Below are 23836 nucleotides of genomic sequence, written 5' to 3'. Positions count from 1 at the left end.
CGTCAGTAAACATTAAAAATTTATACGTCCATCACAGGAACATAATTGTAAGAAAAAAAGATTGCTATAAATATAAGATTGGTATAATAGAAGTCAGAGTTTATAGTTCAATGTTATCTTCGTCCCCTGTCCCTCCCCCTTCGTCCCCTGCCACGCCTCCCTCCAGTGTGCCGGGGGCGTGGTCTATCAGTACGAGCATCAAATGGTGTCACCAGTTCAGAGAGTAGTGGGTCACATTGCCAGCAGCCAGTGTGCTTGCCCTCAGCCTCAGGGAGATTAGGCACCTGTACGTGTGTGTGTGTGTGTGTGTGTGTGTGTGTGTGTGTGGGGGGGGGGGGGTAGCATTGAGAAAACACATTCATTTCATGATGAGATTACATGCTACGTCTCGCTGTTAAGTACAGAAAGCAACTGGCTGCTCTAGACCCTGAGCTATGAGGGGCTATAATGTATGTGCGTGTGTGTGAGGGGGGAGGGACTATAATGTGTGTATGTGCGTGTGTGTGAGGGGAGGGGCTATAATGTGTGCGTGTGTGTGGGGGGGGTAGCATTGAGAAAACACAGGCCTGCTACGTACATATAACTGGTGAGCTATGATGGTTCACCTTGGTGAGGTCTACAGAGAGGAGGTTGGAGTCACAGTGAGGACACACTTCAGGGGAGCTGGAGACATCAGTACTGCCAGCAAAGCACACATACACTTCCTTACACCTGCACACACACAGAGGAACACTATCAGGACACTCTCTAACATCATGGAAAATGCTCTAAACTTAGAGTGAGAAAATACACATTGTTTAACTAAAAATGCTGTACATGCAAACTCCAATAAAATTTTAATAGACTGACTGGCTACAACATTTCAACACTGTAATATAATTATTATTCTCTTACTTGCTGCTGTTGCAAGAGATCTTCCACTTTGGTGTTCCCCCAGTTTGCCAGTGAGGCTCCAGCACTAGCACTCCATTCTCACACTCGGAGCATCTCTCCACTCTGTGCTGTGGCTTAGCATGAGGGCAGCTCTCGTGAGGACACACACTGCAACTCATCCCTCCACTCACAGCCTTGAATGGTGGCTCATTGTAGCAGTAGGGACACACAAGGTACGACTGTGTGTGTGGGTGTGCGTGGGTGTGCGGTGTGTGGGGGGGGCAGTATTAAATTATGATAAAATTAAAATGTAAGTTCTGAAAGTATGTGTGTATGTTCAAACCTTTCTCCCATTGACAGAAGTGAATAGTAGCAGTTCAAACTCATCCAGCGGACACTTGATCTCCTGCATACAACACACACCATCACACACTACACTCCTCTCACACCCACACACAACACTCACACCCTCACAAACAGATCCCACCCACACACACACCTTGTACAACTTGATGCTTCCCCCCTGAGGTAAACTATACGTCTGATCACACTGCGCACAGTAGAGGCGCTGTGGTCGTGATGATATGTACTTGAGATACCTCCTACACAGCCCACACTTGGAGAGGGGCCGCCCTGACTCAGCCACGGAGGAGAAGGATGCCTCAAACAGCTCATCCATGGCATCAATATTCGACTCAAAATAAGCAAACTTTCGTCTGAAGATGTCCAGAGCATGAGTCACCACCACTGAGTAATCAGCCTACAAGAGAGGGGGGGGGGTAGTAGGTGTGGCTATAGGAGATAGAGGTGTGTGTGCTGTACACTTCATACAAAAAGTGTCTTTGTAGCAATATTTTGAGTGCCTGAAAAATAAGTATTGGAACTATGCTAATAATTATTATACCTTTCCTAGTGCAATCTGCTCCAGTTGTTCCTCCACAGCCGCTCGTATGGTGGGCAGTACTAACTCAGGGTCAATCTTCTGGTATCCGTGGACTAGGACAATACCTAGCTTAGTGGGGATGAGTCTCCGCCCACTGTCCACATGGACATAGTTACGTGTGGTGATGTTCTCAATGTGTACAGCAATACTGGCATCCTGTAGAGCACATAGGTCATAGGTCATAGGTCATAGGTCATTGTAGATGTACTGATCACTGTATCATGTGAACTATAATAATCGGCCATAACTTGTGTTCAGAAGGTAACGGTAAAACATGCCTGCAGCTCTATCGGGAGGTCTATCATAAAATAATTATGATGTAATAAATAAATCAAAACCGGTGATTTACAACGCTAGTACTAACCAAGCATAAAATGCGTACCAACATGTTAGTACATAAATGAACACACGCCAGTCCCGCCCACTCAGTCCCCAGTCCTGCCCACTCACTGTTCCAATGGCGTGCTTCTCCATGAGTGAGATGAGCTCACTCTCAGTGAGGTAACCAGGGGGTGTGGTCTGGTGCTCCGCCAGCTTCAGCTGAGGGGGAGCAACACACACACACGACATGAACACTATAATAGTAAAATAGTTGCTCCACATAAATTTGTATGTAAAAAATCACCACACCCTAAAACTTGCAACACTATAAAACAGTGAAATCGACGTTCACAACACAAGTTATGGCCTCTCGAATAATTATAGCTCCGAAAACAGAATTGATTCGACCCACTCACTAATCTAAGCACACACAATAGTTATATTGTAACACTAGTAAAGAGCTACAAAAAGATACCTAATGTACAGCATAAAATTAATACAATAAGACAGGTACACTTGAAGCCCAGGAAAGTTTTCAAATGTATTCTAAAGGGTCATAATAATATCACCTGAGCTACTTCCAAGCACTGCCCTTTCTCAAACTTGACTGTGGATTCCGAACTCTCTATGGCATGCCAGCTGTAGATGGCCGTGTAACCTGGTGACACAGGGGTTAAACCAGACCAGGAGAATGCCTCACGTCCGAGGGCAAAGTCCACTTGTGTCTGCTTGTACTTGCAGTCAGGAGAGAGCTGGGGGAAGGCAACAGACAAACTCACACTGTATGCACGGATGGTTAAATCCTGAATTTTGCTGGAAAGGTAATTCTGAGAGCTATTGAATGCATTATTACAAATTACAGGCTCTCAAAGATAGCTGCCAAAACAGCTGTATTCTAGAAACAAACGCAAGGCTACCCCCCTCCCGTTTAATCAATGGTTTAGGAACTCTCTCACTGCCATAACTTGAATTCAATGGATCCAATTTCAACAATTTTACGATTTTCTGAAAGCTTAGAAAGAGACCTTTCAAATGAGCCATCAAAGTTCATATTTGAGCCATTTGCCAATTATTTGTCCACACCATGGATTATTATCCATGGTCCAAGGTCGAAAATGGCAAATTAGGGCACCGACAAAATTTTGGATTGAAACACTTTATTTGAAAGGTATTTTTCTAAGCTTTCAGAAAATCATAACATTTTTGACGTTGGATCAACGGTACTAAAGTTATGGCTGTTGAAAGATATTCAAACAATCACCCTCATAATCTCAATCTTGGGCTCTTTCAGCTGCCATAACTTTAGTACCGTTGATCCAATGTCAACAATTTTATGATTTTCTGAATGCTTAGAAAGAGACCTTTCAAATGATGTCATCAAACTTGAGATAAAAGTATTTGCCAATTTGGTCGTACCATGAATAATAGCCCATGGTCAAAGGCCGAAAAATGACAAATTATGGTCCCAACAAAATGTTGTGTTGAAACACATCATTTGAAAGGTATTTTTCTAAGCTTCCAGAAAATCCTAATATTTTTGACATCGGATCAACGGTAGGAAAGTTATGGCTGTTTCAACCCTCCCGTGTTAAATATTGGTAATTCTGAGAGCTATTGAATCACTTACATTATTAGCAATATGTACTGAGTACACATGTTTACACACACATGCACTCACAGTGGCTAGGAAGTGTCGTGTAATGTAATCATAAAGCCTCCAATCAGAATCCCTCATTTGTGCTCGGGTAGCACTCCTCATTGGAGTGATGGGGGGGTGGTCCCCAACATCACGCCCTGAGCTGGGAGGGGGCAAAGGTCAAACACCAAGCACACATGACCAACATGACCTTTGTACCTTGGTACTTTTACCCCTATGCTGAGGAGGGAGGAGGTGTACTCTGCAAACTCAGTGTGCCTCTTGAGATCGTTCAGAATGGTCTGGAAATCAAAACCCTCGGGATAAGAAGTGGTCTCCGTACGAGGGTAGCTGATGAAGCCCTATATGTGTGGGGTTACAAGGGGTTAATGCGTACACAGGGTTACAAGGGGTTAATGTATGATAGGGTTCACCTCAATGTATAGTCGCTCTGCCATGTCCATAGTGGACTTGGGTCCGATGTGTAACCGTGACGACGCCACTCGGAGCAGCTCTACAGTATTGAGGGCAATGGGCGGGGCCTTGGAACGAGGTTTCTCAGCCACGCCCACTACCAGGGCGTGGGTGTGGTCTCGCACTAGACTCAGGAGGAGGTGGCCAACCTCATGATCAAACACTCCATCCGCTGACCAATCCAGAGTCACCACAGCCGAGCCATGCTTCACCTGGGAGTGACATAGATTGTACTGAGCATTAATGATTACTAATTTTCTGAGAAAATGTCCATCATAAAAATAACCCGCTCTACGGTAGCTCTGAAAACAGGCCTGATTCTTTAAAAAAACAACCTCTGGAGCTACTTTATGGAACATTTGGCCCCGACTGATGACAATGAACTAGCTCACTTTGAGGGACAGTTTCCAGTACTTCTCAGACTTGAATGCCATGATCTCATCGTGCCTCTGTACACAGAACCCCAGAGTGGGTGTCTGACATGGCCCGTATGATATCACACTGTTGTTCAGGCCTGTGTACTTGGACTGTGTGTGGGGGGGGGGGGTGATGTAATCAGCATGTGTGTGTGGGGGGGGGTGATGTAACCAGCATGTGTGTGTGTGTGTGGGGGGGGGGTGATGTAACCAGCATGTGTGTGTGTGTGGGGGGGTGATGACTGTGTGTGGGGGCGGGGTGATGTAACCAGCATGTGTGTGTGTGTGGGGGGGGGTGATGTAATCAGCATGTGTGTGTGGGGAGGGGTGATGTAACCAGCATGTGTGTGTGTGTGGGGGGGGTGATGACTGTGTGTGGGGGCGGGGTGATGTAATCAGCATGTTCTGTGTGGGGGGGGGTGATGTAATCAGCATGTGGGGGGGGTGATGTAACCAGCATGTGTGTGTGTGGGGGGGGGTGATGTAACCAGCATGTGTGTGTGTGGGGGCGGGGTGATGTAATCAGCATGTGTGTGTGTGGGGGGGGTGATGTAACCAGCATGTGTGTGTGTGGGGGCGGGGTGATGTAATCAGCATGTTCTAAACGGTGGCTATTTAAATTCTAAATCTCAATTCTACACAAATTTGCATCTTTGATATCATGCTGATCGTGATATCATGCTGATCGTGATGTTCACCTGGAAAGCTTTGGTTTGGAACCTTGTGAATGCACAGCCGACCCTCAGGTCCAGTTCCATACGTCCATCCACTGAGCGTGCTTGGTCCCAGTTAGGGCTGCCCAGAGAGTTGAATGCCTGAGAGATGGCACCTTCTGTGATGGCAGAGAACTTTGCCCTCCATATCACCTGCAGTGAGGAGAATAGTAGAATAATGATATCAAATGCTGCAAATTAAATGTCTACAAGATTAGTACATAATGATATCGCACATGATGCAGCATGATCCTCCAATTAAAATCGCCATTAACTAAATTTGCCTCGTACATTGAATGGCATAGTGTCTCCAGCTAATACTCTCGTCACTCTCTCACCTGGGAGTCAGGTAGGCCCCTCCTCATTACAGGCTTCACCTCGTCAATCACCTAGGCAATGAGAATATGAAGTTATACAGTAAAAGTACAGGGCATGCCACAGCTTGCTCTATAGTTACTATGGTTACCTCGAAGCATATGTTCTCCCCTTCCTTGTCACAGTCCAACCACAGGACCAGAGAGTCCACTCCCTGTCCCTGTGTGTGTGTGGGCGTGTGTGAGGTGTGAGGAGTGTGTGGGTGTACCACGTACCTCACTGCGAAGGAAATCTCTCATTCTGAGGTTAGGGATGGATTCCTTCTTCTCAGTCTCCACATCAAATAATTCAATCTGTGACATGTGTGGGCATGTGTGTGTGTGTGTGTGTGTGATTTTATTAAGTACGTAAGTGTGCGCTCACTGGATCGACTTGATCCCATCGGTTGTACTTTGCCGGGAAGTCAAGACCCATCACATGACCACACACAGACGTCATCTTGAACCTAGCGGCTCCTCTGAGGGCAGGAAAGTGTCCAGTCCACTCATACACGTCACATGCACTGCACATGGTCTTCCTCCGATTGCAGGACTTCTTGGACAATATCTCTGCCAGTGATCGCGCCAACGAAGGCTTCTCAGCCACCATCAGTACAGAGCTCATCTTAACAAAGAAAGTAGGGGAAAGGTCGTCTAAGTAAACTAGCCTACTAGGTAATGGTGGTCGGTGAAACAAACACATTACTGGTTTTTAATTAGTCAGCCGTTTCAGTGAAGACAAAAGACAAATCAACAAAAGAAGTGAAGTTCTCAGCTCAGCGATGGCAATGGGTTTCAGATCGAACATATTTGACCCACTCCTGGTAGGCAGTCAGATTCTGGCCCTCCAGTGCTGTTTCTATGTGACTATGGGTTTGTGGCTGGTCCTGGCAGACATGATAGCAGGCATACAACTTTCTGTAGACCAACTATTCGACTACAAAGTAAGCCACACCCACACACCCACACTGTATTAGAACAATAGTACGCTTGCACTGTGGGTATCTTCATCGTGTGGTGATGGACGTGTGTGTCCCTCACCCACACCACCTGGTGCTATAGTAACGTACTGTCATTATGACAGTCTGTGACACTCTCAGGGCCACCGTCTCTAAGCCTTGGGTCATGTGGTAGTAACAGCTCACACAGTTCATTATACACAGCCTCTCTTGTGTACGTATACTCCCAATATGTAGGTGATGATGTAATAATGATGTAATGTTTAAATGTGCAGGAGTTTGAGGGGCCTCATGATGGCTGGTTGGTGATGGGGGCAGTCGCTCTTAATGCATTCTCTACGTAAGTAAATTAAGGTAATGTAGTTCCAGTATTGTGTGTGTGTGTTTCTAGACAGGTATTGGGGTGGGCAAAGATTACCAAACAAGCTTTCCTAATTTGCAGTCAAACATTGTTGTGGCTAATGTGTGAGACTTTACTGTCCTCTCCCTGTACAGTGCACTGGCAATGTGGTGGATTGTGAGGAGAGCAAAACTGGTAGGTATTGACAATACAGCCCCTCCATCATTCATTGCCCCTCTTCCTTGCAGTGCCTTGACTTCAGTATCACAGTGTACCTGCTCCACCTCCTCCTCTCAGTGTTGTACGGAGGCCTCCCTCACTCGTGGGCCTGGTGGATCACCAACACCGCCTCACTAGTGATCACAGTGGTGGTGGGGGAGTTCCTGTGCATGAGATCAGAGCTAGCGGCCATTCCAGTGACTGGGGAGGCTAAGACTTGACTCCCTCTGTGTCTGTCTGTATTGTCTCAATCACTATTGGTGTCACTTGTTTTTATATTCATTATACCACTACATTTGTTATGTTACTGTACATCTCTGATCTCTGCTATACATCTCATCAACCTTGCTACTTTATGGATTGACTTAGCTCATGCCTCGAAAATTAGTCGCAGATATTGCCCTCGTTTTTCGAGGTTTGGCCGCGTCTTGTGACTGGCTTTGATCATGGCTGACCCTAGTGAACAGAGTGAGGTGCCTCACAGCGACGGAGAGGAGACTATGGACACATCAGAGCCACCAGCTGCCACCACTAGCCCCCCTGCATCCGCCCCCGAGACAGAGGAGGAGAGAGACATGTCAGGAGATGGTGAGACAAGTGTGTGTGTGTGTGTGTGCCACTCCCCCCTCATATCATCCTCACTCTATATACAGAGGATGGTGGTGTAGACTCAGGGGGAGAGGAGGAAGAAGGAGTGGATCTAAAAAAAATGGCTGAGGACTATGCTAGCTATCTTGTCATCAACAGCAAGCAGGATGTACGTGAAATGCACACACACGCACAAGTTTACCAGTTCAATGCTAAGAATTGTAGAAAGTACATTATATCTCCACAACACCTCATGTACCCACACACCCACACCCCTCACATACACCCACACCACACTCACAGACGCAGCAATTGGACGAACGTATTGAGAATGTTGTGTTTCGTGTGGAAGAGTTCAAAGCGCAGTTGGCTCACATGCATACTAACATCTCCAGCACCTCGGACAAGATGCGTCATCTCCATGACAACAGCGAGCAACTCAAAACCCTGTACACCAGAATAGACCAAGTGGAGGTGAGGTGGACAGTGGGAGGATAAAATAGGATAGTAGGCAAGAGTAGCCACTTCTGAGGAGGCCTGTTTTATATAGTAAACGAAGCAAGTTTGTGTGACTGAGAATAGCCACATCTTTGACAGTATTTAAGGCTTAAGATATTCCTAACAGAATAGCAGAGTGTGTGTGTGGATATGCACACTGTGTGTACATGTACAGTGTACTAGTAGCTTCCTGGCAGCCCACTGTAATTAGTTTGTCTTCTAACTTGCTAATACTAGCTAGGTACAATGGCATCATGCACACACCCACACACACATACACACCCGCACACACACATCTGCACACACACACACACCCACGCACACCCACACACACGCGCACACACACACACACACACATCCACACATCATCCACACACACACACACACATCCACACATCATCCACACACACACACACACACACACATCCACACATCATCCACACACACACACACACACACACACACACACACACACACACACACACACACACACACACACACACACACACACACACACACACACACACACAGGCCTTTGTGAGCTTGGTGGGTCATAATGTCGACCAGATGGAGGAAGCCATTTCTAAGGCAGAGAAAGAATTGGACCCAAGCAAACTGAGAAAGATGTTCTCAGCTTTTGTAAGTCACTGATTCTACAGCTATTGTCATAGTTATACATTGTTGAAAATGTTAGTGTACATTGTATGTCTGACATTGATTCATGAGAATAGTCATATTAAGGATAGGTCAAACTACGCAATACTATCACCCATTGTCATGTATTGTACCCCTCTCAGAGACGTAGTAAGCCTGAGCCCACGCCCACCTGGCAGCCCCCTAGAGTGTTCCGGACTAGAGACTACTTCACCAGCTCATCGGCCTCACTGTCTGCCACCCCACCCCCTCTTGGAGGTCAGAGGTCGTCAAGTCCAGGAGAACTTGTTAATGAACATGCAACTGTTACGTAGTTTAGACTGATTGTGTACGCAAGTTTACATTTTGTGGTTTTGTGATAATAAACAGTTTTGTATTTTTGAAATTAAAGTTCAATGGATAAAAATTACGGTTCTATAAAATACACGAATAGTAAACTAACTAAAATTTAATGTGTGTGCAGTACAACATACGTAACACACAGTTCCAGACACAAATTTCAGTTTTTTGCCGCAGTGCCTACAAGTCCACGATCCAAGCACTGCATCTGCACTGAGTGATCTCTTGCGGAACCGTTCACCCTTAAAAGAGCGACTTTCTTTGTTGGTCACTGGTGTCGCAACTACTTCAGCCCATGGTTCAGGATTTTTGTTCTGAGGTGCTTCTATATTTTGCAAGGATTTAGTCCGTGTGAGTTTAGGGCTCTCTAGTCCAGTCATAGCGCTCACCCTTGATCGGTACCCATATTGGAAGGTTGTCTTGTGAGGAGAGAGAACGGGAGAGTTGGGGAAGGTCACTAGAGAGGACAGTGATGACTGCCTTTTACATTCGATTTTCCTTTTTGCCATTGACTGATTGTTGTGAGATGGTGGTACTTGTTTGCGGTATAGTCTACTGACTAGTGGGCTCTTTGTTGTGCTGTTGTTAAGAGCAATGGCTACTGGATTTTCCCGAGTGCGCCGAGGCAAGGCTAACGGCTTCTTAGCTTTAGGAGACTCCGAAAAAAATTGGAATTTTGGGGGTACTTCATCGTAATCCACATCTAGTTTTGGTGATTGGACGTTCACGTACTGGGGAAGGGTATTGGCATGCTGTTTGCGAGTGTCTTGCTCGCAATCAGGTGATGACTGGTGCATATACATCGGCTGGTTGACATAATCATCTTCCGACTCATCAGAGCTCCACTGCAGTATGGTTGGTGATTGTGGGACATTAACGTACGAACCTTCCAACAGTTGGCCATCATCATGTAGTAGTAATCGAGGAAAGCTTTTGGCATGCTGTTTGGGAGTGTTTTGCAATTGTTTGCAACCAGGTGATGGCTTTTTCAAATGCATATCGTTTACATAATCATATTCTGACTCATCAGAGCTCTGCAGTGTGGTTGGTGATTGTGGGACATTGACGTACGGGCGTTTCAATGTTCGGTCATCATCATGTAGTAGTAATCGAGGAAAGCTTTTGGCATGCTGTTTGGGAGTGTTTTGCTTGCAACCAGGTGATGGCTTTTTCAAATGCATATCGTTCACATAATCATCTTCTGACTCATCAGAGCTCTGCAGTATGGTTGGTGATTGTGGGACATTGATGTACGGACGTTTCAATGTTCGGTCATCATCATGTAGTAGTAATCGAGGAAAGCTTTTGGCATGCTGTTTGGGAGTGTTTTGTTTGCAACCAGGTGATGGCTGCATATCGTTGACATAATCATATTCTGACTCATCAGAGCTCCACTGCAGTGTGGTTGGTGATTGTGGGACATTGACGTACAAACCTTCCGACAGTTGGTCATCAGCCTGCAGTAGATATAGAATATAGGTTAAATTAGTAACTATTGTTGGTTGAATACTGATACCCAATACCTGTGCTTGTTGGTAGAGTTCACTCAATACAGGCTCTTCTTGTGCCGCTGTGTTTTGCTCAGTCACTGTCTGCTTCGAAGCCAATTTGTCCTGCAACTTGTGAATGGTATCTTCATGCTTGATCACAACCTGCATCATTTCGTGTTTTGTCAGTTCCCAACTTCGATACGGGATGATTGACATTGTCTGAAGTTTCTGCATAATTTGAGGTGCTGTTGGTCGCAGACTTGGCCTAACTGCCAGACAGTCACAGGCTAGCAGGACAAGGGGGTGGTCAAGGCCAACTATTTCCCTGGTTATTTTGAAGCCTTGTTCACGTCGTTCTATTTCAGTACGGGCCATCAGAAGACCAGTTGTTTCGTTGAAGTAAGTTGAACCCAACACAATAGGAAATACTTGAATGATAGTGAAGAGAATGAGATGACCTATTGAAAAGCAATCGATTGGTTTCCCGTAGCGAGTGATGTCATTGTCCTTAGCCTCTGGTGGCATGTAATTGGCATTGCCTGGGGTATTGGTCATAGTAGCAGCTTCTCTACCAGCTTGCAGGCGCGCCATACCCAAGTCTGCGATCTTGGGGGTGAGGGAATCTGATAAAAGAATGTTCCTAGCAGTGAGATCGCGATGGACAATATCCATGCTGTGCAGGTACACCAGGCCTTTGGAGACACCCAGGAGTATGTTATGCTTGATGGCTATAGGGAGAGATGCTGTCTTTGCTACTTCTAGGTAGTTGTGCAGGCAGGTCATGAGTAGCTCCATGACTATTGCAGGTAACATGGCCTCTTGGTGGTGGCAGCAGACACCCAGGAACTGGACAATGTGTGGATGCCTGAGCTGGCTCATGAGAGTGCATTCTTTTCTGAAATAGTCCGCTGGAGATGTTTTCCATTGATACTCTTCAAAGACTTGATGAGAGAACTTTGCTGCACAACGTGTTCCTGCTATCAGGACAACTTCAACGTAACCATAAGAACCACTGCCTCCGCGGAGCTTCTCTCCAGTGAACTCCACATTAGGTAGCTCAAACTCTTTTAGCTGTTCTACAAAGGTCTGTTCACTGATGATGTCTGCCATAGCATACCTGGAGGCGTCTCGCTGTTGTGCACCTAATTTGGGCATGCGCACTGGATCTATTTGGTAATTTGCATGAAGTCACCATAGATACTGTAACCATGCTATAACTATGAATGTGGTTGATTGTTGCCTATTATTTCCTGAGCTTCGGTTGAAGTCACTGACATTTACTGCACCCATTGTTGTCAATCGTATAGATCTATAATTGACTCATTGTCGAAACATATATAGTAGTACAGTAGTAAGCCTGATCGAGCCCACGCCTATATCTGGCAGCCCCCTATAGTTTCCGTGTAAACATTAGCTCATTGGCTTCACTGTCCGCCACTGACTCCACCCCCTCTTGGAGAACTGTATACATAACTAAGTTGCATGTTACTGATAAGTTTTGTGGTTTTATTAAAAACACGAGTAAAAACAAACAGTTCACTAGTATAACTAAATGTGTTTGCAGTACTACGTGCATACATCACACACAGTCCCCACAGACCTCAGTTTACCGCAGTGCCTACAAGTCCAGGATCCAAGCACTGCCTCTGCACTGATGGATCTCTTGCGGAACCGTTCACCCTTAAAAGAGCGACTTTCTTTGTTGGTCACTGGTGTCATTTTAGCCACTACTTCAGTCAGTGATCCAGGCTCTCTGTTTGTGGGTGCCTTTGTGCTTTGCAAGGATTTAGTGCGTGAGAGTTTAGGGCTCTCTAGTCCAGTCATAGCACTTACTCTTGACCGGTACCCAGATTGGAAGGTTGTCTTGTGAGGAGAGAGAACGGGAGAGTTGGGGAAGGTCACTAGAGAGGACAGTGATGACTGCTTTTTCAATTGCAACGATTCGATTTTTCTTCTTGCCATTGACTGATTGTTGGGAGATGGTGGTACTTCTTTGCGGTATAGTCTACTGACTAGTGGGCTCTTTATTGTGCTGTTGTTAGGAGCGATGGCTACTGGAGGCAAGGTTGACGGCTTACTAGTCTTAGGCCGGGACTTAAACGTTAATTGAAATTTGGGGGGTACGTCGTCGTACACCACTGGTGACTCAATATTCCTATTCGTGTACATCGGCTGGTTGACATAATCATCTTCTGAATCATCATCAGAGCTCCACTGCAGTGTGGTTGGTGATTGTGGGACATTAACGTATGGATCCTCCAATGTTCGGTCATTATCCTGCAGCAGTAATCGAGGAAAGCTTTTGGCATGCTGTTTGGGAGTGTTTTGCTTGCAACCAGGTGATGGCTGCATATCGTTCACATAATCATGTTCTGACTCATCAGAGCTACACTGCAGTGTGGTTGGTGATTGTGGGACATTGACGTACGGACGTTTCAATGTTCGATCATCATCCTGCAGCAGTAATTGAGGAAAGCTTTTGGCATGCTGTATGGGAGTGTTTTGCTTGCAACCAGGTGATGGCTTTTTCACATGCATATCGTTCACATAATCATGTTCTGACTCATCAGAGCTCCACTGCAGTGTGGTTGGTGATTGTGGGACATTGACGTACGAACTTTCCAACGGTTGGTCATCAGCCTGTAATAATATTATAATTATCGGAGATAGAATAGGTTAAACTATATAGCAAGTATTATAATATTATTGTTAGTTGAATACTGATACCCATGTATACCTGTGCTTGTTGGTAGAGTTCACTCAATATAGGCTCTTCTTGTGCCGCTGTGTTTTGCTCAGTCACTGTCTGCTTCGAAGCCAAGCTTTCCTGCAACTTGTGAATGGTATCTTCATGCTTGATCACAACCTGCATCATTTCGTGTTTTGTCAGTTCCCAACTTCGATACGGGATGATTGACATTGTCTGAAGTTTCTGCATAATTTGAGGTGCTGTTGGTCGCAGACTTGGCCTAACTGCCAGACAGTCACAGGCTAGCAGGACCAGAGGGTGGTCAAGGCCAACTATTTCCCTGGATATTTTGAAGCCTTGTTCACGTCGTTCCATCTCAGTGCGGGCCATCAGAAGACCAGTTGTTTCGTTGAAGTAAGTTGAACCCAACACAATAGGAACTACTTGAGTGATAGTGAAGAGAATGAGATGACCTATTGAAAAGCAATCGATTGGTTTCCCGTAGCGAGTGATGTCATTGTCCTTAGCCTCTGGTGGCATGTAATTGGCATTACCTGGGGTATTAGTCATAGTAGTAGCTTCTCTACCAGCTTGCAGGTGCGCCATACCCAAGTCTGCGATCTTGGGGGTGAGGGAATCTGATAAAAGAATGTTCCTAGCAGTGAGATCGCGATGGACAATATCCATGCTGTGCAGGTACACCAGGCCTTTGGAGACACCCAGGAGTATGTTATGCTTGATGGCCATAGGGAGAGATGCTGTCTTTGCTGCCTCTAGGTAGTTGTGCAGGCAGGTCATGAGTAGCTCCATGACTAGTGCAGGTAACAGGGCTTCTTGGTGGCGGCAGCAGACACCCAGGAACTGGACAATATGTGGATGCCTGAGCCGGCTCATGAGAGTGCATTCTTTTCTGAAATAGTCTGCTGGAGATTTCTTCCATTGATACTCTTCAAAGACTTGATGAGAGAACTTTGCTGCACAACGTGTTCCTGCTATCAGGACCACCTCGACATAGCCATAAGAACCACTGCCTCCGCGGAGCTTCTCTCCAGTGAACTCCACATTAGGTAGCTCAAACTCTTTTAGCTGTTGTACAAAGGTTTGTTGATGTTCTGCCATTGTGAGAAAGTGGGTGTATCTCGCTCAACCTTGGGCATGCGCAAATGTGGTATTTATACGTCTAATCACCTAGCCTCGAGACCAGGCCTGATTCGAGGCTACTAATCACCAAAACCAAAACCTCAACAAAGTTAATTAATTATTTAACGCTGGGTATAATTTTATATAATTATACTGCAAATTGGTTACTAATAACTATATACCACACGTAGCTACTAAACATCACAATGCCATGCATGGTTATATAACAGTAATCGCACGATTATTTGTAGCCCGAGATAAGGCCAGGCCGTTCATGGTCTCGAGGCTTTAATTTTTAAGACAACAACATGTTTGATGAGCACACACAAACAAAACAATGATAACAGCACAGTTATACAAGTGTGGTGCGGGCATGAGAACAAACATCACAAATGTCAATACTATCAAACACAATATTAGTACAATAGCTACAAGTCCATGATTCATCCAACAAACGCTGTGGAGAGCAATTAATCATGCAACATGGCAGTAAATTTTAGTTGCTAATAAGTTAACTATCCATCGGAGCATCAATTAATTGCTACTATGTATATAAAATTAATAACACTGATCACATGAATAATTATTATATGACATTTATCACTTCAAAACGAATGAATCACATGAGCAAAAAAAGTTATACTAGAGTGGTACGTGCATGAGAGCAAACATCACAAATGTTACCATCAAACACAAGATTAGTACAATAATCACAAGTCCATGCTCCATCCACATTGGTAGGCAGCGGAGACTTAACTGGAGATCGAGGACCTTTATCTAAATTAGTATGTGTGGTTGATTGTTCACGACCCACAGCATTAGACAACATTGCACCAAGATGCTTCTTAGACACTGCCACATCTGGTGACAGTGGAGACAGAGCAGTAGCAGTAGCCGAGTGTGGTGTCGCAACGATGGACGATCCAGATGTGGTAGGGCTTCCTTTAGACACTGCTGCTAATCTCGGGCGTGTACGTGGAGACAAGCTACCAGGAGGACGTGAGGCAGGCTGTGGAGACAAGCTACCAGGAGGACGTGAGGGAGGCTGCTCACTTGAATCTAAATTGATGATGGTATTAATCAGTTCTTGTGTTGAAGAATCTATTCTAACATCTTTATATTCTCCTGTGTGCTCACGTTCTTGACTCCCAGTAGTGGTTGAAGAATCTATGCTAACATATTCATATTCTCCTGTGTGCTCACGTTCTTGACTCCCGATATTATCAGTAGTGGTAGGCTGTGTTGAAGATTCTGGACTACTCACAACTACAAAATCATCTTGTTTTAGATACAAATGATCATCTGTTGTGTTATTGAGAGTTGTAGGCTGTTGACTGCGTGCACTACGAAAGTCACCGGAATCATTCGATAACAATAAGCTGCTCAGTGGACTTGTGTGAGGTTTGTAGGGAGTCTCAATACTAGGTGTGGGTAGGTGTGAACCAGTGGAGGATTTTTCCACATCAAGTTTGTTTCGACGTTTAGCTATTGGTTTATTTCCAGCTGGTCTATTTTCATGATCACACGTATTGTGTTTCCAGTCGTAAGCTTGTACTCGAGTAGTATCAGGCTCGGGAGTGTCCAGGTTAGGTAGGTTAAGTGATGGTTCATTGGTTTGTTGGTGGCCAGAAGTCTCAGGTACCTCCGTCTTCTGTTTTACTTCAGGAGCTGGTTTATATCCAGCTGGTCTATTTTCATAATCACACGTATTGTGTTGCCAGTGATTAGCTTGTACTCGAGTAGCATCAGGCTCGGGAGTGTCCAGGTTAGGTAGGTTAGGTGTGACATACTTTTTAAATCCCTTATCATAGCCATTAAGACAAGGGACAGCAATGGCAGTATTAGAAAGTGTTTGTTCCTGAGTTGGTGTGTCCACTTTCCAAGCATTTTCGGCCTGTTTGTTGAACTCAGCGTTATTTGATGCTAGACTATTCAAGTACGAATCATTATTGTGTTTAGAGCGAGCATTAACCATGCTACAAGGTCCGTCATCTCCTCCAATCAGACTAAGTCCTTCGAAGGCTTCACCCATTGCATCATTAGGCACAGGGCTACATACTTTATCGACCTGCAAATAATACACATGTAAGCATTGTACAGTTTCATTGAAATTAAGCAACAGTCAGATATAATTATGAAACATTTCCACTTACCTTCTTTTCAATCAGCATCTTAAAATATTTGTTCTGAAGATCGGACAATGCTTGTTGATTTTCGACTACTTTTTGTGAAAGGATTGCATTTGCTTTTTTTAAGTCTCTACTGAAGTTTTGAAAATATTCTAAGTCACTATTAAGTTCTGTGTTTGTTTGTTGTAATTCTTCGACAAGATGCTTAAAGTGAGACAATCCCAGTAAAACGCTATCTCTTTCTCTTCGTAATTCAGCGTTTTCTTTCTCTAGTGCACCAGTCGTATGTTCCCATGTTTGAATATCATATACAAGTCGATGGTTTTCTTGCTTTATTATTTCATTCTGCAGCTCAAGAAACTGTTGCATTATCTCATCAGCTGATGGCCGAATTTCGGGATTATCGTGAAGACACATTCTAGCAAGTTGAGCCAGAGGATGACCTTTTTCAATGAATGCATACAGAGCTTGAAAACTATATTCACGTCGTTCAACCTCAGAGCGAGCAACATTTTTTCCAGATGCTGAATCAAGATACTTTGCAGATAAAAGCTCTGGATACATTTGAGTGAGAGTGAACAGAAGGATGTGTCCCATGGAAAAGGAGTCAATCGGCTTTCCATAGATGGCAGAATACTGATCACCAGTAATTGCTTCTGGTGGCATGTAATTCGGATTTCCAGGAAGTACACTCATTTTGGCCTCATGCTGCTCAGCTATTAGACGAGCCATGCCTAGGTCAGCTATTTTAGCAGTGAGAGATTTAGTGAGCAAGATATTGGCTGCTGTGAGGTCGCGATGTATTATGCTTTTTCTGTGCAAGTATACAAGACCTTTCGATATATCAAGCAGAATGTCATTCTTCATTGATAATGGAATAAGTACTTTCTTTTTGGTATTGTCCTCAAGATAATCGTGCAAATTTGTCATCAGTAGCTCCATAACAAGAGCAGGTAAGGTCACTCCAGTAGGGTAGCAAATACCAAAGAACTCAACAACATTGGGGTGCCTAATCTCACTCAACAATATGCACTCATTCTTAAACGATTCAATCAGAGATCTACGGCGATAATTACCTCTTGGTTGTAATTTTTCTCTGTCTTCAAGATTAAGAACTTCTTGTACCAACTGGCTATGGAGAATCTTGGCTGCACATCGTGTATCCGGTCGTGCTCCAGGTACTTCGACAACAACTACATACCCAAATGAGCCACCACCTAGCTCTTCACCAGTAAGTTTAACATTGAGGAGCTCGAATGTTTTAAGTTGTTGATAAAACTCAGCTTGAACTTTTTCTCTTGTACTATAAATTTGGGTTGCCATTTAATTAAGATCTCTTTTGACACATGGGAAAATAATGGGCGTATCTTGTAGGGGTTGAGACACGCGCATGCGTACCGGTAAACATACGACATGGGCGGTGCGTGGGTGGATAATCATATCCCCTCAAGAGGGGCATGTTCCCCCCTGCCCCCATCCTCAACTTTTAACTGTTAATTGTGCTACAGTATTAAACATAATTATCACCACTTCCTGTAATTTTTCTTAGCCCCGAGCTAGATGGAGAGCTTTCACGCCCCCCCCCCCGCAAAAAATTTATAATAAGCCCACGCCCCGCCGTATGTTTTTGCTGAGAGCAAGAGTTCATTAGGAGACTCTTGCTGAGAGTAATCAGAGGCTAATTACTTTAGCTGCACCATAGATAATTATGGCTGCACCGCGCCTGGAATCGAGGGTAGTCCATGCATAGCCTCGAATCCAGGCTGATTAATCGGCGTGGTCTCGAGGCTAGTCCATGCACAGCATTACATTAGAAACAAATCCGCTATAAATTATAACCTCATACAGCACCAAGTACCAGGTGAAAATGTTAGTAGTATATACATTGTATTGTACCATACATATTCTAAACAGGGAAATATGAGTGGGAACGGAGCATTAAATTGTTCTTTGAGTTTTAGACGCTAGTAATAAATTCTCCCTTGCATGAACAGAGTACCTCAGCAAATTCACTGCCTCTGCAAGAAATTGTCATATTATACATGTAATTATTACTGAGAAATGTTAACTCACCACTGCTCTCCACAGGATCTCTTGCCCACACAGTGATGGCCTCCTCCACCCCCTGGACAGTGTACTGTACAACCTCCAGAGCCAGATCCTTGTCCTCAGTGTCAGCAGTGTAGGCAGCATGGATGAGTCTCAACCAACCACATTGCTCAACTGGGGAGAAGGTCTGACTAGTCCTGCAGCACACACTCTCAACACTGCATCTCCCTGCATGCATCAGACAGGGCAACTCAACCATACAACAGAGATCTATAAGTCGACTAAACAATGCTTTGAGAAATAGAAAAGCTACAACATAGGTACTATTTTGGATCTGGATCAATTATGGAGCTGATAATTTAGGTCGCAAATATAAAATTAATACTGCTGACCCGTTATGTGCTTCAGCTTTGTTTCTGCTTCCCTTGAGCATTTCTTCAGTAAACACACAATCTCAAGCATCTTGCATCTGTGTAACAAACACCACCATTGAGAGCAATGACCTCCCACACACACACACACATACACACGCACATACGGACAAACACACCTACCTCTCAGCCTGCACAGAGACAAGTGCTCTCTCCATGGCCTCCACCAGTTTGCCTTGCAGGCAGTACAGAGCCTGGGAATGCTGACACAACACTCCCAGCTTGTCAGGCTGACTCATACAGGACTGTACTGTGTTCAACTGCTCCACTAGATTAGCCAGAGAGGAGAGGAGACGACTGGCCTTGTCCCTGCAACCCTCCCACAGCAGTACCTCCTCATAAGCTCTCAACAGTACTTCATCCATATCCATCTAGCTCTCGAATCCGCGGCCAGACCTCGAGTGAGCCTTATTGAACTATGAATTAATTTTGGTGATGGGAATGTGTTGTGTTTTAACTATGCCAGCCACAACATTGAAAACCGAAAAAGAAAGATAGATTGAAACCTCAATTTTTGAGCTTATCCATGGCCAATCTATGGGTGGAAGATAGGAGGGAGCTAGCTATACCTACGTCTAACAGCTGAGAGATATATAATTTTAACGAAATAATATATAGCGATGAGCGGAACTGTAGCTCACTGATGCTGTGGTGCAGACACAACTTATGAAATATTAAGGATATAGTAGACTTTAACTAGCTATCATTTGATTGTGTTTGTGTGTTCACATCCGACTGCTTGTGTGACGCTGGTGAATCCCTTCTCCTTGAGAATGGACGCCAGTTCTCTCTTAACCCTCCTAATGACAGGGGGACCCTCGTAGGACAGTGATGTGTAGAGCTGCACCAGACTAGCACCAGCCGCTATATCTTGTCATAGGCATCTTGACCACTGGACACACCCCCAACACCAATGATGGGGATTTCCCCTGCACGAAGAGATGGTGTACACAGCACATTAGAACATCCTCACCTACGGAAAATAATATATTTGAGGGTACTCTTCAGGTCATTATAATATGGAAGAGCAGGTACCCTCAAAAGAATTATTTGTGTACCTAAAGTGATAAAGAGTACCCCAAGTGATAGTCTACACTAAAAAGTGTATCACTATCATCTAGTGTCTACCCCAGTTCACCCTGGCCCAGATACAAATACGTATATACTCTAATTTTGGCACTAAATATTGCGCCATAGCTCCCAGGCCAAGTTTTCGCTTATTGACCTAGCGTTCAAATAGAAAATATCCGGGGCTGGCTGTGCCTCTCCTTTTCTAGCCTCGCAAGCCACTCCCTTTTCTCTGATTGGACGGGGGCGAGAGAAAAGGGACTGGTGACTCTGGGCTACATTTTGTGTAAATCAGGAATGCTATTAAATATTAATGTCACGTGCAAATTATCCAATTTATTCTGATGCGTCAAAAGCTAAAGACACACAGCTCAGAGAAGACAAGTATACAGATCTATCTAGCCAGCCTTTTGATATTATAGATCCTTGTACCAGTGTCTGTTGTGCCACAACTTGTGGATTAGCATGGAACAGCTGATGAACGTAGAAATCTTGGCAGTCCTTCTTTGAACCGAGGAGTGGCAGCGGTTTAAGACAGCTTGTACAAGTCTGACTACTCTCAATTCAACTGCTGCCCTCTGCCATTATCTGTCTTGTATTGTACAGGTTATTAAAAGCTTTAGGTAACCAATGACTTTCGGCTGCCAGTTCTCATCACGTAAAACTAAAACAAGCTAATCTCTGCTGGTGTCTTAGATGACTATATCCTAGCTGAATGCCTGATGATGTTATTACTCCATCATCTTCTCTTTTCTAGCACTAGCATCCATTCTTAAACTGTAGCTAAGAAGCCCGCGATCACTTTTGCAGGCTACGCAATTCTACTTAACCTCACGCAATTTTTGGATCACGTGGAAAAATCAATGAATAATCTCTACCCAAATTCTGGTAGAGACACAAAATGTAGCCCAGAGTCACCAGTCCCTTTTCTCCCGCCCCCGTCCAATCAGAGAAAAGGGAGTGGCTTGCGAGTCTACTCCTTTTCTGTTCTTTATCACATCGTTAAATAAGATAAAATACTGTATAATCGTTCAATGAGATAAAATACGGTATTAATTGGAGGAATAAAGAAAGAAATAGACGTAGAGTTAGGAGGGTAGAATTCAAATTTAATTAACTGTAACTGTTCCCAATAAATTATTATGTACATGTATACATGCTCTTTTTCCTATTATAATTATAAAAAATAAAAAAAGGTAGAAGGGTGAAAAATGAGCGTGGGCATGCTGAGCTAGAGATGTTGGACCCGGTGCAAAAGAGAAAAAGCTGACAGAATTAAACTCATGAATATTCATGAGTGATCACAATACCCTAACCTTACCAACAAATTTCATAAGTCCCGCCCAAGTACATTAAAATGCGGTAAATTTTTGTACGAATTTTTCCCTGACTAGTGTTCTTCAAAACGCTGTATCTCTATAAAGTACTCGAGTAGTATCAGGCTCTTGAGTGTCCAGGATAGGTGGGTTAGGTAAGTCTTCAGAATCACTCGATGACACTGATTGTACTCGAGTAGTATCAGGCTCTTGAGTGTCCAGGATAGGTGGGTTAGGTAAGTCTTCAGAATCACTCGATGACACTGATTGATGTTCCAAGCTGCTCAGTGGGCTTGTGTAAGGTTTGCAGGGAGTCTCGATAGTGAGTGTAGGTACATGTGAATCAGTGGCAGATTTTTCTACACCAAGTTTATTTCGACGCTTAGCTATTGGTTTATGTCCAGCTGGTCTATTTTCAAAATCATTGTGTTGCCAGCCGTAAGCTTGTACTCGAGTAGTATCAGGTTCGGGAGTGTCCAGGTTAGGTAGGTTAGGTGATGGTTCATTGGTTTGTTGGTGGCCAAGGGTCTCAGATACCGCCGTCTTCTGCTTCAAGTCAGGGGCTGCTTTGACGTAATTTTTGAAGCCCTTAGATTGCCTTAAGTTATCATAGCCATAACGATCTTCAGAAGCAATTTCGTTCAACCATTCTGGTGTCACCAAATTATCATCTCTTGTATCACCTCTGTGTTCTTCTTTATTGGCTTCAGGATCAACAATATGTTCTTCGGATATTTCACCCACTGCATCATAAGGCACAGTGTTGGCAATGGCAGTATTAGGAGGTGTTTGTTCTTGTGAAAATGGCGTCTTAGGTGGGTAGCTAACTTCATTCCGTATGACTGGTTTGGGCTTGTGAACCTGCAACAATTTACAATTGATCAGCATGCATGACACAAATACAACACTATAATACATTTCCGCTTTACAGTATACCTCACCCCCGGTATAAACATGAATGTCATCTTACCTCTTGTTGTTGCTCCAGTTTCTTCAACAGAGCTTCCTTTTCCTTGACTGCCTCAACGTGTTTGCTCTGGAGATCCTCAACATCGCGTGTAAGTTCATCGATAACTTGTTGAGATTGACGTTGATGTTCATTCAAATCTGACTCAAGTTTTAAATTTTTCTGTCGTAGTTCACCTACAGCTTCTTCTTGAATTTGCATCATTATCTCAGAAACTATTGGCCTAACCTGAGGGTTGTTCTGTAAGCATTGTGAGGCCACCTGCAGCAGCGGATGATCCTGCCCAACTTCTGTGACGGCAGCTTGGAAACTATCTTCACGTCGCTCAATCTCTGTACGAACTTTGGTTGTCTTTGATTGACTGTCGAAGTAAGTTGGATACAGTGGCTCAGGAAATTCCTGTGTGGTAGTGAACAGAATGAGGTGGCCCATGGAGAAGCAGTCGATTGGTTTGCCATACTGGGCTGTCATTGGACCACCATCTCTGGCCTCTGGTGGCATGTAGTTGGCATTTCCAGGACCTTTTGTCATCGTCGCTTCTTGTCGGCCAGGTTTCAACTCAATCAAACGAGCCATACCCAGATCAGCTATTTTAGCAGTGAGAGATTGACTCAACAAAACATTGCGAGCGGTCAGATCACGATGAACAATATCCAGGCTATGCAAATGTACCAAGCCTTTAGAGACATCCAACAAGATACACAGCTTTACTGAAAGCGGTATAACTTGGCTTTTTCTCGTCTCGGACTCAAGTAACTCGTGTAAGCAGGTTTTGAGCAGCTCCATAACAATGACTGGAATGCTTTCCCCCGGCCTATGATAGCAAATACCCAGAAACCTCACAATGTTAGGATGGCGAACTTCACTCATTAGCGTACATTCAGTCGTGAAGGCTTCTATGAGAGATCTTGGCTGGTATCCACGGCCTCTAGCCCTCTGGTTGGGCAACCTTGAGTTAGATTCCACTAAAGCTTCATGGAGAATTTTTGCTGCACAGCGTTCTCCGGTCACTTCTACAATTTCTACACTTCCATAAGAGCCTTTTCCTAGTTCCTCACCAGTGAAATGGACAACATCAAGTTCGAAAGCTTTGAGTTGATCTCGAAACGCTGCAGGAACATCCGCCATTGTTATAAGATGGGTGTTGTTGTGGTTTGTTGTCTCAGCCCTAGACTGGTAGCCAGGCTAGCTAAGAAAGTGGGCGTATCTTGTATAGCTCATGCATAATTAT

At 44.4% G+C, this 23836-nt stretch overlaps 8 protein-coding genes across 8 annotated transcripts; 2 read left to right on the top strand and 6 right to left on the bottom strand.

The window, feature by feature from the left end:
• Positions 1–16: 16 nt before the first annotated feature.
• LOC135340708 (DNA topoisomerase 3-beta-1-like) lies at positions 17–6354 on the bottom strand. Its single transcript, XM_064537051.1, has 17 exons — positions 6115–6354; positions 5967–6044; positions 5843–5911; positions 5715–5765; positions 5362–5529; positions 4640–4774; positions 4208–4459; positions 3993–4135; positions 3816–3936; positions 2707–2889; positions 2267–2356; positions 1778–1972; positions 1373–1633; positions 1217–1279; positions 895–1112; positions 606–711; positions 17–284 (listed from the first exon to the last, which is right to left on the bottom strand). The coding sequence occupies exons 1-17, from the start codon at positions 6352–6354 to the stop codon at positions 114–116; spliced, it is 2544 nt and encodes an 847-aa protein (XP_064393121.1). The 3' UTR covers positions 17–113.
• Positions 6355–6511: 157 nt separating this feature from the next.
• On the top strand, positions 6512–7603 carry LOC135340723 (protein SYS1 homolog). Its single transcript, XM_064537072.1, has 4 exons — positions 6512–6673; positions 6964–7028; positions 7184–7223; positions 7277–7603. The coding sequence occupies exons 1-4, from the start codon at positions 6512–6514 to the stop codon at positions 7466–7468; spliced, it is 459 nt and encodes a 152-aa protein (XP_064393142.1). The 3' UTR covers positions 7469–7603.
• Positions 7604–7654: 51 nt separating this feature from the next.
• On the top strand, positions 7655–9377 carry LOC135340718 (biogenesis of lysosome-related organelles complex 1 subunit 4-like). The gene is made up of 5 exons (XM_064537066.1): positions 7655–7835; positions 7901–8004; positions 8139–8309; positions 8865–8972; positions 9131–9377. Exons 1-5 carry the CDS (start codon positions 7694–7696, stop codon positions 9299–9301), a joined length of 696 nt encoding a protein of 231 aa, XP_064393136.1. The 5' UTR covers positions 7655–7693; the 3' UTR covers positions 9302–9377.
• Positions 9343–11964, bottom strand: LOC135340709 (serine/threonine-protein kinase MAK-like). The gene is made up of 2 exons (XM_064537052.1): positions 10850–11964; positions 9343–10783 (listed from the first exon to the last, which is right to left on the bottom strand). The coding sequence occupies exons 1-2, from the start codon at positions 11924–11926 to the stop codon at positions 9425–9427; spliced, it is 2436 nt and encodes an 811-aa protein (XP_064393122.1). The 5' UTR covers positions 11927–11964; the 3' UTR covers positions 9343–9424.
• Positions 11965–12299: 335 nt separating this feature from the next.
• Positions 12300–14648, bottom strand: LOC135340704 (uncharacterized). Its single transcript, XM_064537044.1, has 2 exons — positions 13554–14648; positions 12300–13456 (listed from the first exon to the last, which is right to left on the bottom strand). Exons 1-2 carry the CDS (start codon positions 14622–14624, stop codon positions 12383–12385), a joined length of 2145 nt encoding a protein of 714 aa, XP_064393114.1. The 5' UTR covers positions 14625–14648; the 3' UTR covers positions 12300–12382.
• A 568-nt stretch (positions 14649–15216) lies between these two features.
• On the bottom strand, positions 15217–23784 carry LOC135340697 (mitogen-activated protein kinase kinase kinase kinase 4-like). The gene is made up of 3 exons (XM_064537036.1): positions 22609–23784; positions 22133–22499; positions 15217–16424 (listed from the first exon to the last, which is right to left on the bottom strand). The coding sequence occupies exons 1-3, from the start codon at positions 23731–23733 to the stop codon at positions 15283–15285; spliced, it is 2634 nt and encodes an 877-aa protein (XP_064393106.1). The 5' UTR covers positions 23734–23784; the 3' UTR covers positions 15217–15282.
• Positions 16429–18133, bottom strand: LOC135341204 (probable serine/threonine-protein kinase kinX; the record flags this gene model as incomplete). Its single annotated transcript, XM_064537717.1, has 2 exons — positions 16799–18133; positions 16429–16713 (listed from the first exon to the last, which is right to left on the bottom strand). Coding segments are annotated over exons 1-2 (1584 nt in total), but the record flags the coding sequence as incomplete, so codon positions are not given.
• On the bottom strand, positions 18596–19642 carry LOC135340701 (uncharacterized). The gene is made up of 4 exons (XM_064537042.1): positions 19378–19642; positions 19216–19292; positions 18848–19051; positions 18596–18792 (listed from the first exon to the last, which is right to left on the bottom strand). The coding sequence occupies exons 1-4, from the start codon at positions 19623–19625 to the stop codon at positions 18713–18715; spliced, it is 609 nt and encodes a 202-aa protein (XP_064393112.1). The 5' UTR covers positions 19626–19642; the 3' UTR covers positions 18596–18712.
• Positions 23785–23836: the final 52 nt, after the last annotated feature.

This window comes from Halichondria panicea, chromosome 9 (assembly GCF_963675165.1).
Source record: "Halichondria panicea chromosome 9, odHalPani1.1, whole genome shotgun sequence".
NCBI classification, from domain to species: domain Eukaryota; kingdom Metazoa; phylum Porifera; class Demospongiae; order Suberitida; family Halichondriidae; genus Halichondria; species Halichondria panicea.
This window is presented reverse-complemented; position numbering and strand designations above follow the sequence as displayed.

Excerpts from the sequence above, each read along its gene's own strand:
- LOC135340697 (XM_064537036.1), bottom strand. The coding sequence starts at position 23,733 with ATGGCGGATGTTCCTGCAGCGTTTCGAGATCAACTCAAAGCTTTCGAA. Across the intron at positions 22,500-22,608 it reads AACTGGAGCAACAACAAGAG|GTTCACAAGCCCAAACCAGT; the intron begins GTAAGATGACAT and ends AAATTGTTGCAG. Across the intron at positions 16,425-22,132 it reads ACAAACCAATGAACCATCAC|CTAACCTACCTAACCTGGAC; the intron begins CTAACCTACCTA and ends AGTATGTCACAC.
- LOC135340723 (XM_064537072.1), top strand. The coding sequence starts at position 6,512 with ATGGCAATGGGTTTCAGATCGAACATATTTGACCCACTCCTGGTAGGC. Across the intron at positions 7,029-7,183 it reads GCTCTTAATGCATTCTCTAC|TGCACTGGCAATGTGGTGGA; the intron begins GTAAGTAAATTA and ends CTCCCTGTACAG. Across the intron at positions 7,224-7,276 it reads TTGTGAGGAGAGCAAAACTG|TGCCTTGACTTCAGTATCAC; the intron begins GTAGGTATTGAC and ends TCTTCCTTGCAG.
- LOC135340718 (XM_064537066.1), top strand. The coding sequence starts at position 7,694 with ATGGCTGACCCTAGTGAACAGAGTGAGGTGCCTCACAGCGACGGAGAG. Across the intron at positions 8,005-8,138 it reads TCATCAACAGCAAGCAGGAT|ACGCAGCAATTGGACGAACG; the intron begins GTACGTGAAATG and ends CCACACTCACAG. Across the intron at positions 8,973-9,130 it reads GAAAGATGTTCTCAGCTTTT|AGACGTAGTAAGCCTGAGCC; the intron begins GTAAGTCACTGA and ends TACCCCTCTCAG.
- LOC135340701 (XM_064537042.1), bottom strand. The coding sequence starts at position 19,625 with ATGGATATGGATGAAGTACTGTTGAGAGCTTATGAGGAGGTACTGCTG. Across the intron at positions 19,293-19,377 it reads GTCTCTGTGCAGGCTGAGAG|ATGCAAGATGCTTGAGATTG; the intron begins GTAGGTGTGTTT and ends TTTGTTACACAG. Across the intron at positions 19,052-19,215 it reads AAAGCTGAAGCACATAACGG|GGAGATGCAGTGTTGAGAGT; the intron begins GTCAGCAGTATT and ends TGATGCATGCAG.
- LOC135340708 (XM_064537051.1), bottom strand. The coding sequence starts at position 6,354 with ATGAGCTCTGTACTGATGGTGGCTGAGAAGCCTTCGTTGGCGCGATCA. Across the intron at positions 3,937-3,992 it reads ATAGGGGTAAAAGTACCAAG|CTCAGGGCGTGATGTTGGGG; the intron begins GTACAAAGGTCA and ends GCCCCCTCCCAG. Across the intron at positions 1,973-2,266 it reads AGAAGCACGCCATTGGAACA|GATGCCAGTATTGCTGTACA; the intron begins GTGAGTGGGCAG and ends TGTGCTCTACAG.
- LOC135340704 (XM_064537044.1), bottom strand. The coding sequence starts at position 14,624 with ATGGCAGAACATCAACAAACCTTTGTACAACAGCTAAAAGAGTTTGAG. Across the intron at positions 13,457-13,553 it reads AACTCTACCAACAAGCACAG|GCTGATGACCAACCGTTGGA; the intron begins GTATACATGGGT and ends ATATTATTACAG.
- LOC135340709 (XM_064537052.1), bottom strand. The coding sequence starts at position 11,926 with ATGGCAGACATCATCAGTGAACAGACCTTTGTAGAACAGCTAAAAGAG. Across the intron at positions 10,784-10,849 it reads AACTCTACCAACAAGCACAG|GCTGATGACCAACTGTCGGA; the intron begins GTATTGGGTATC and ends TATCTACTGCAG.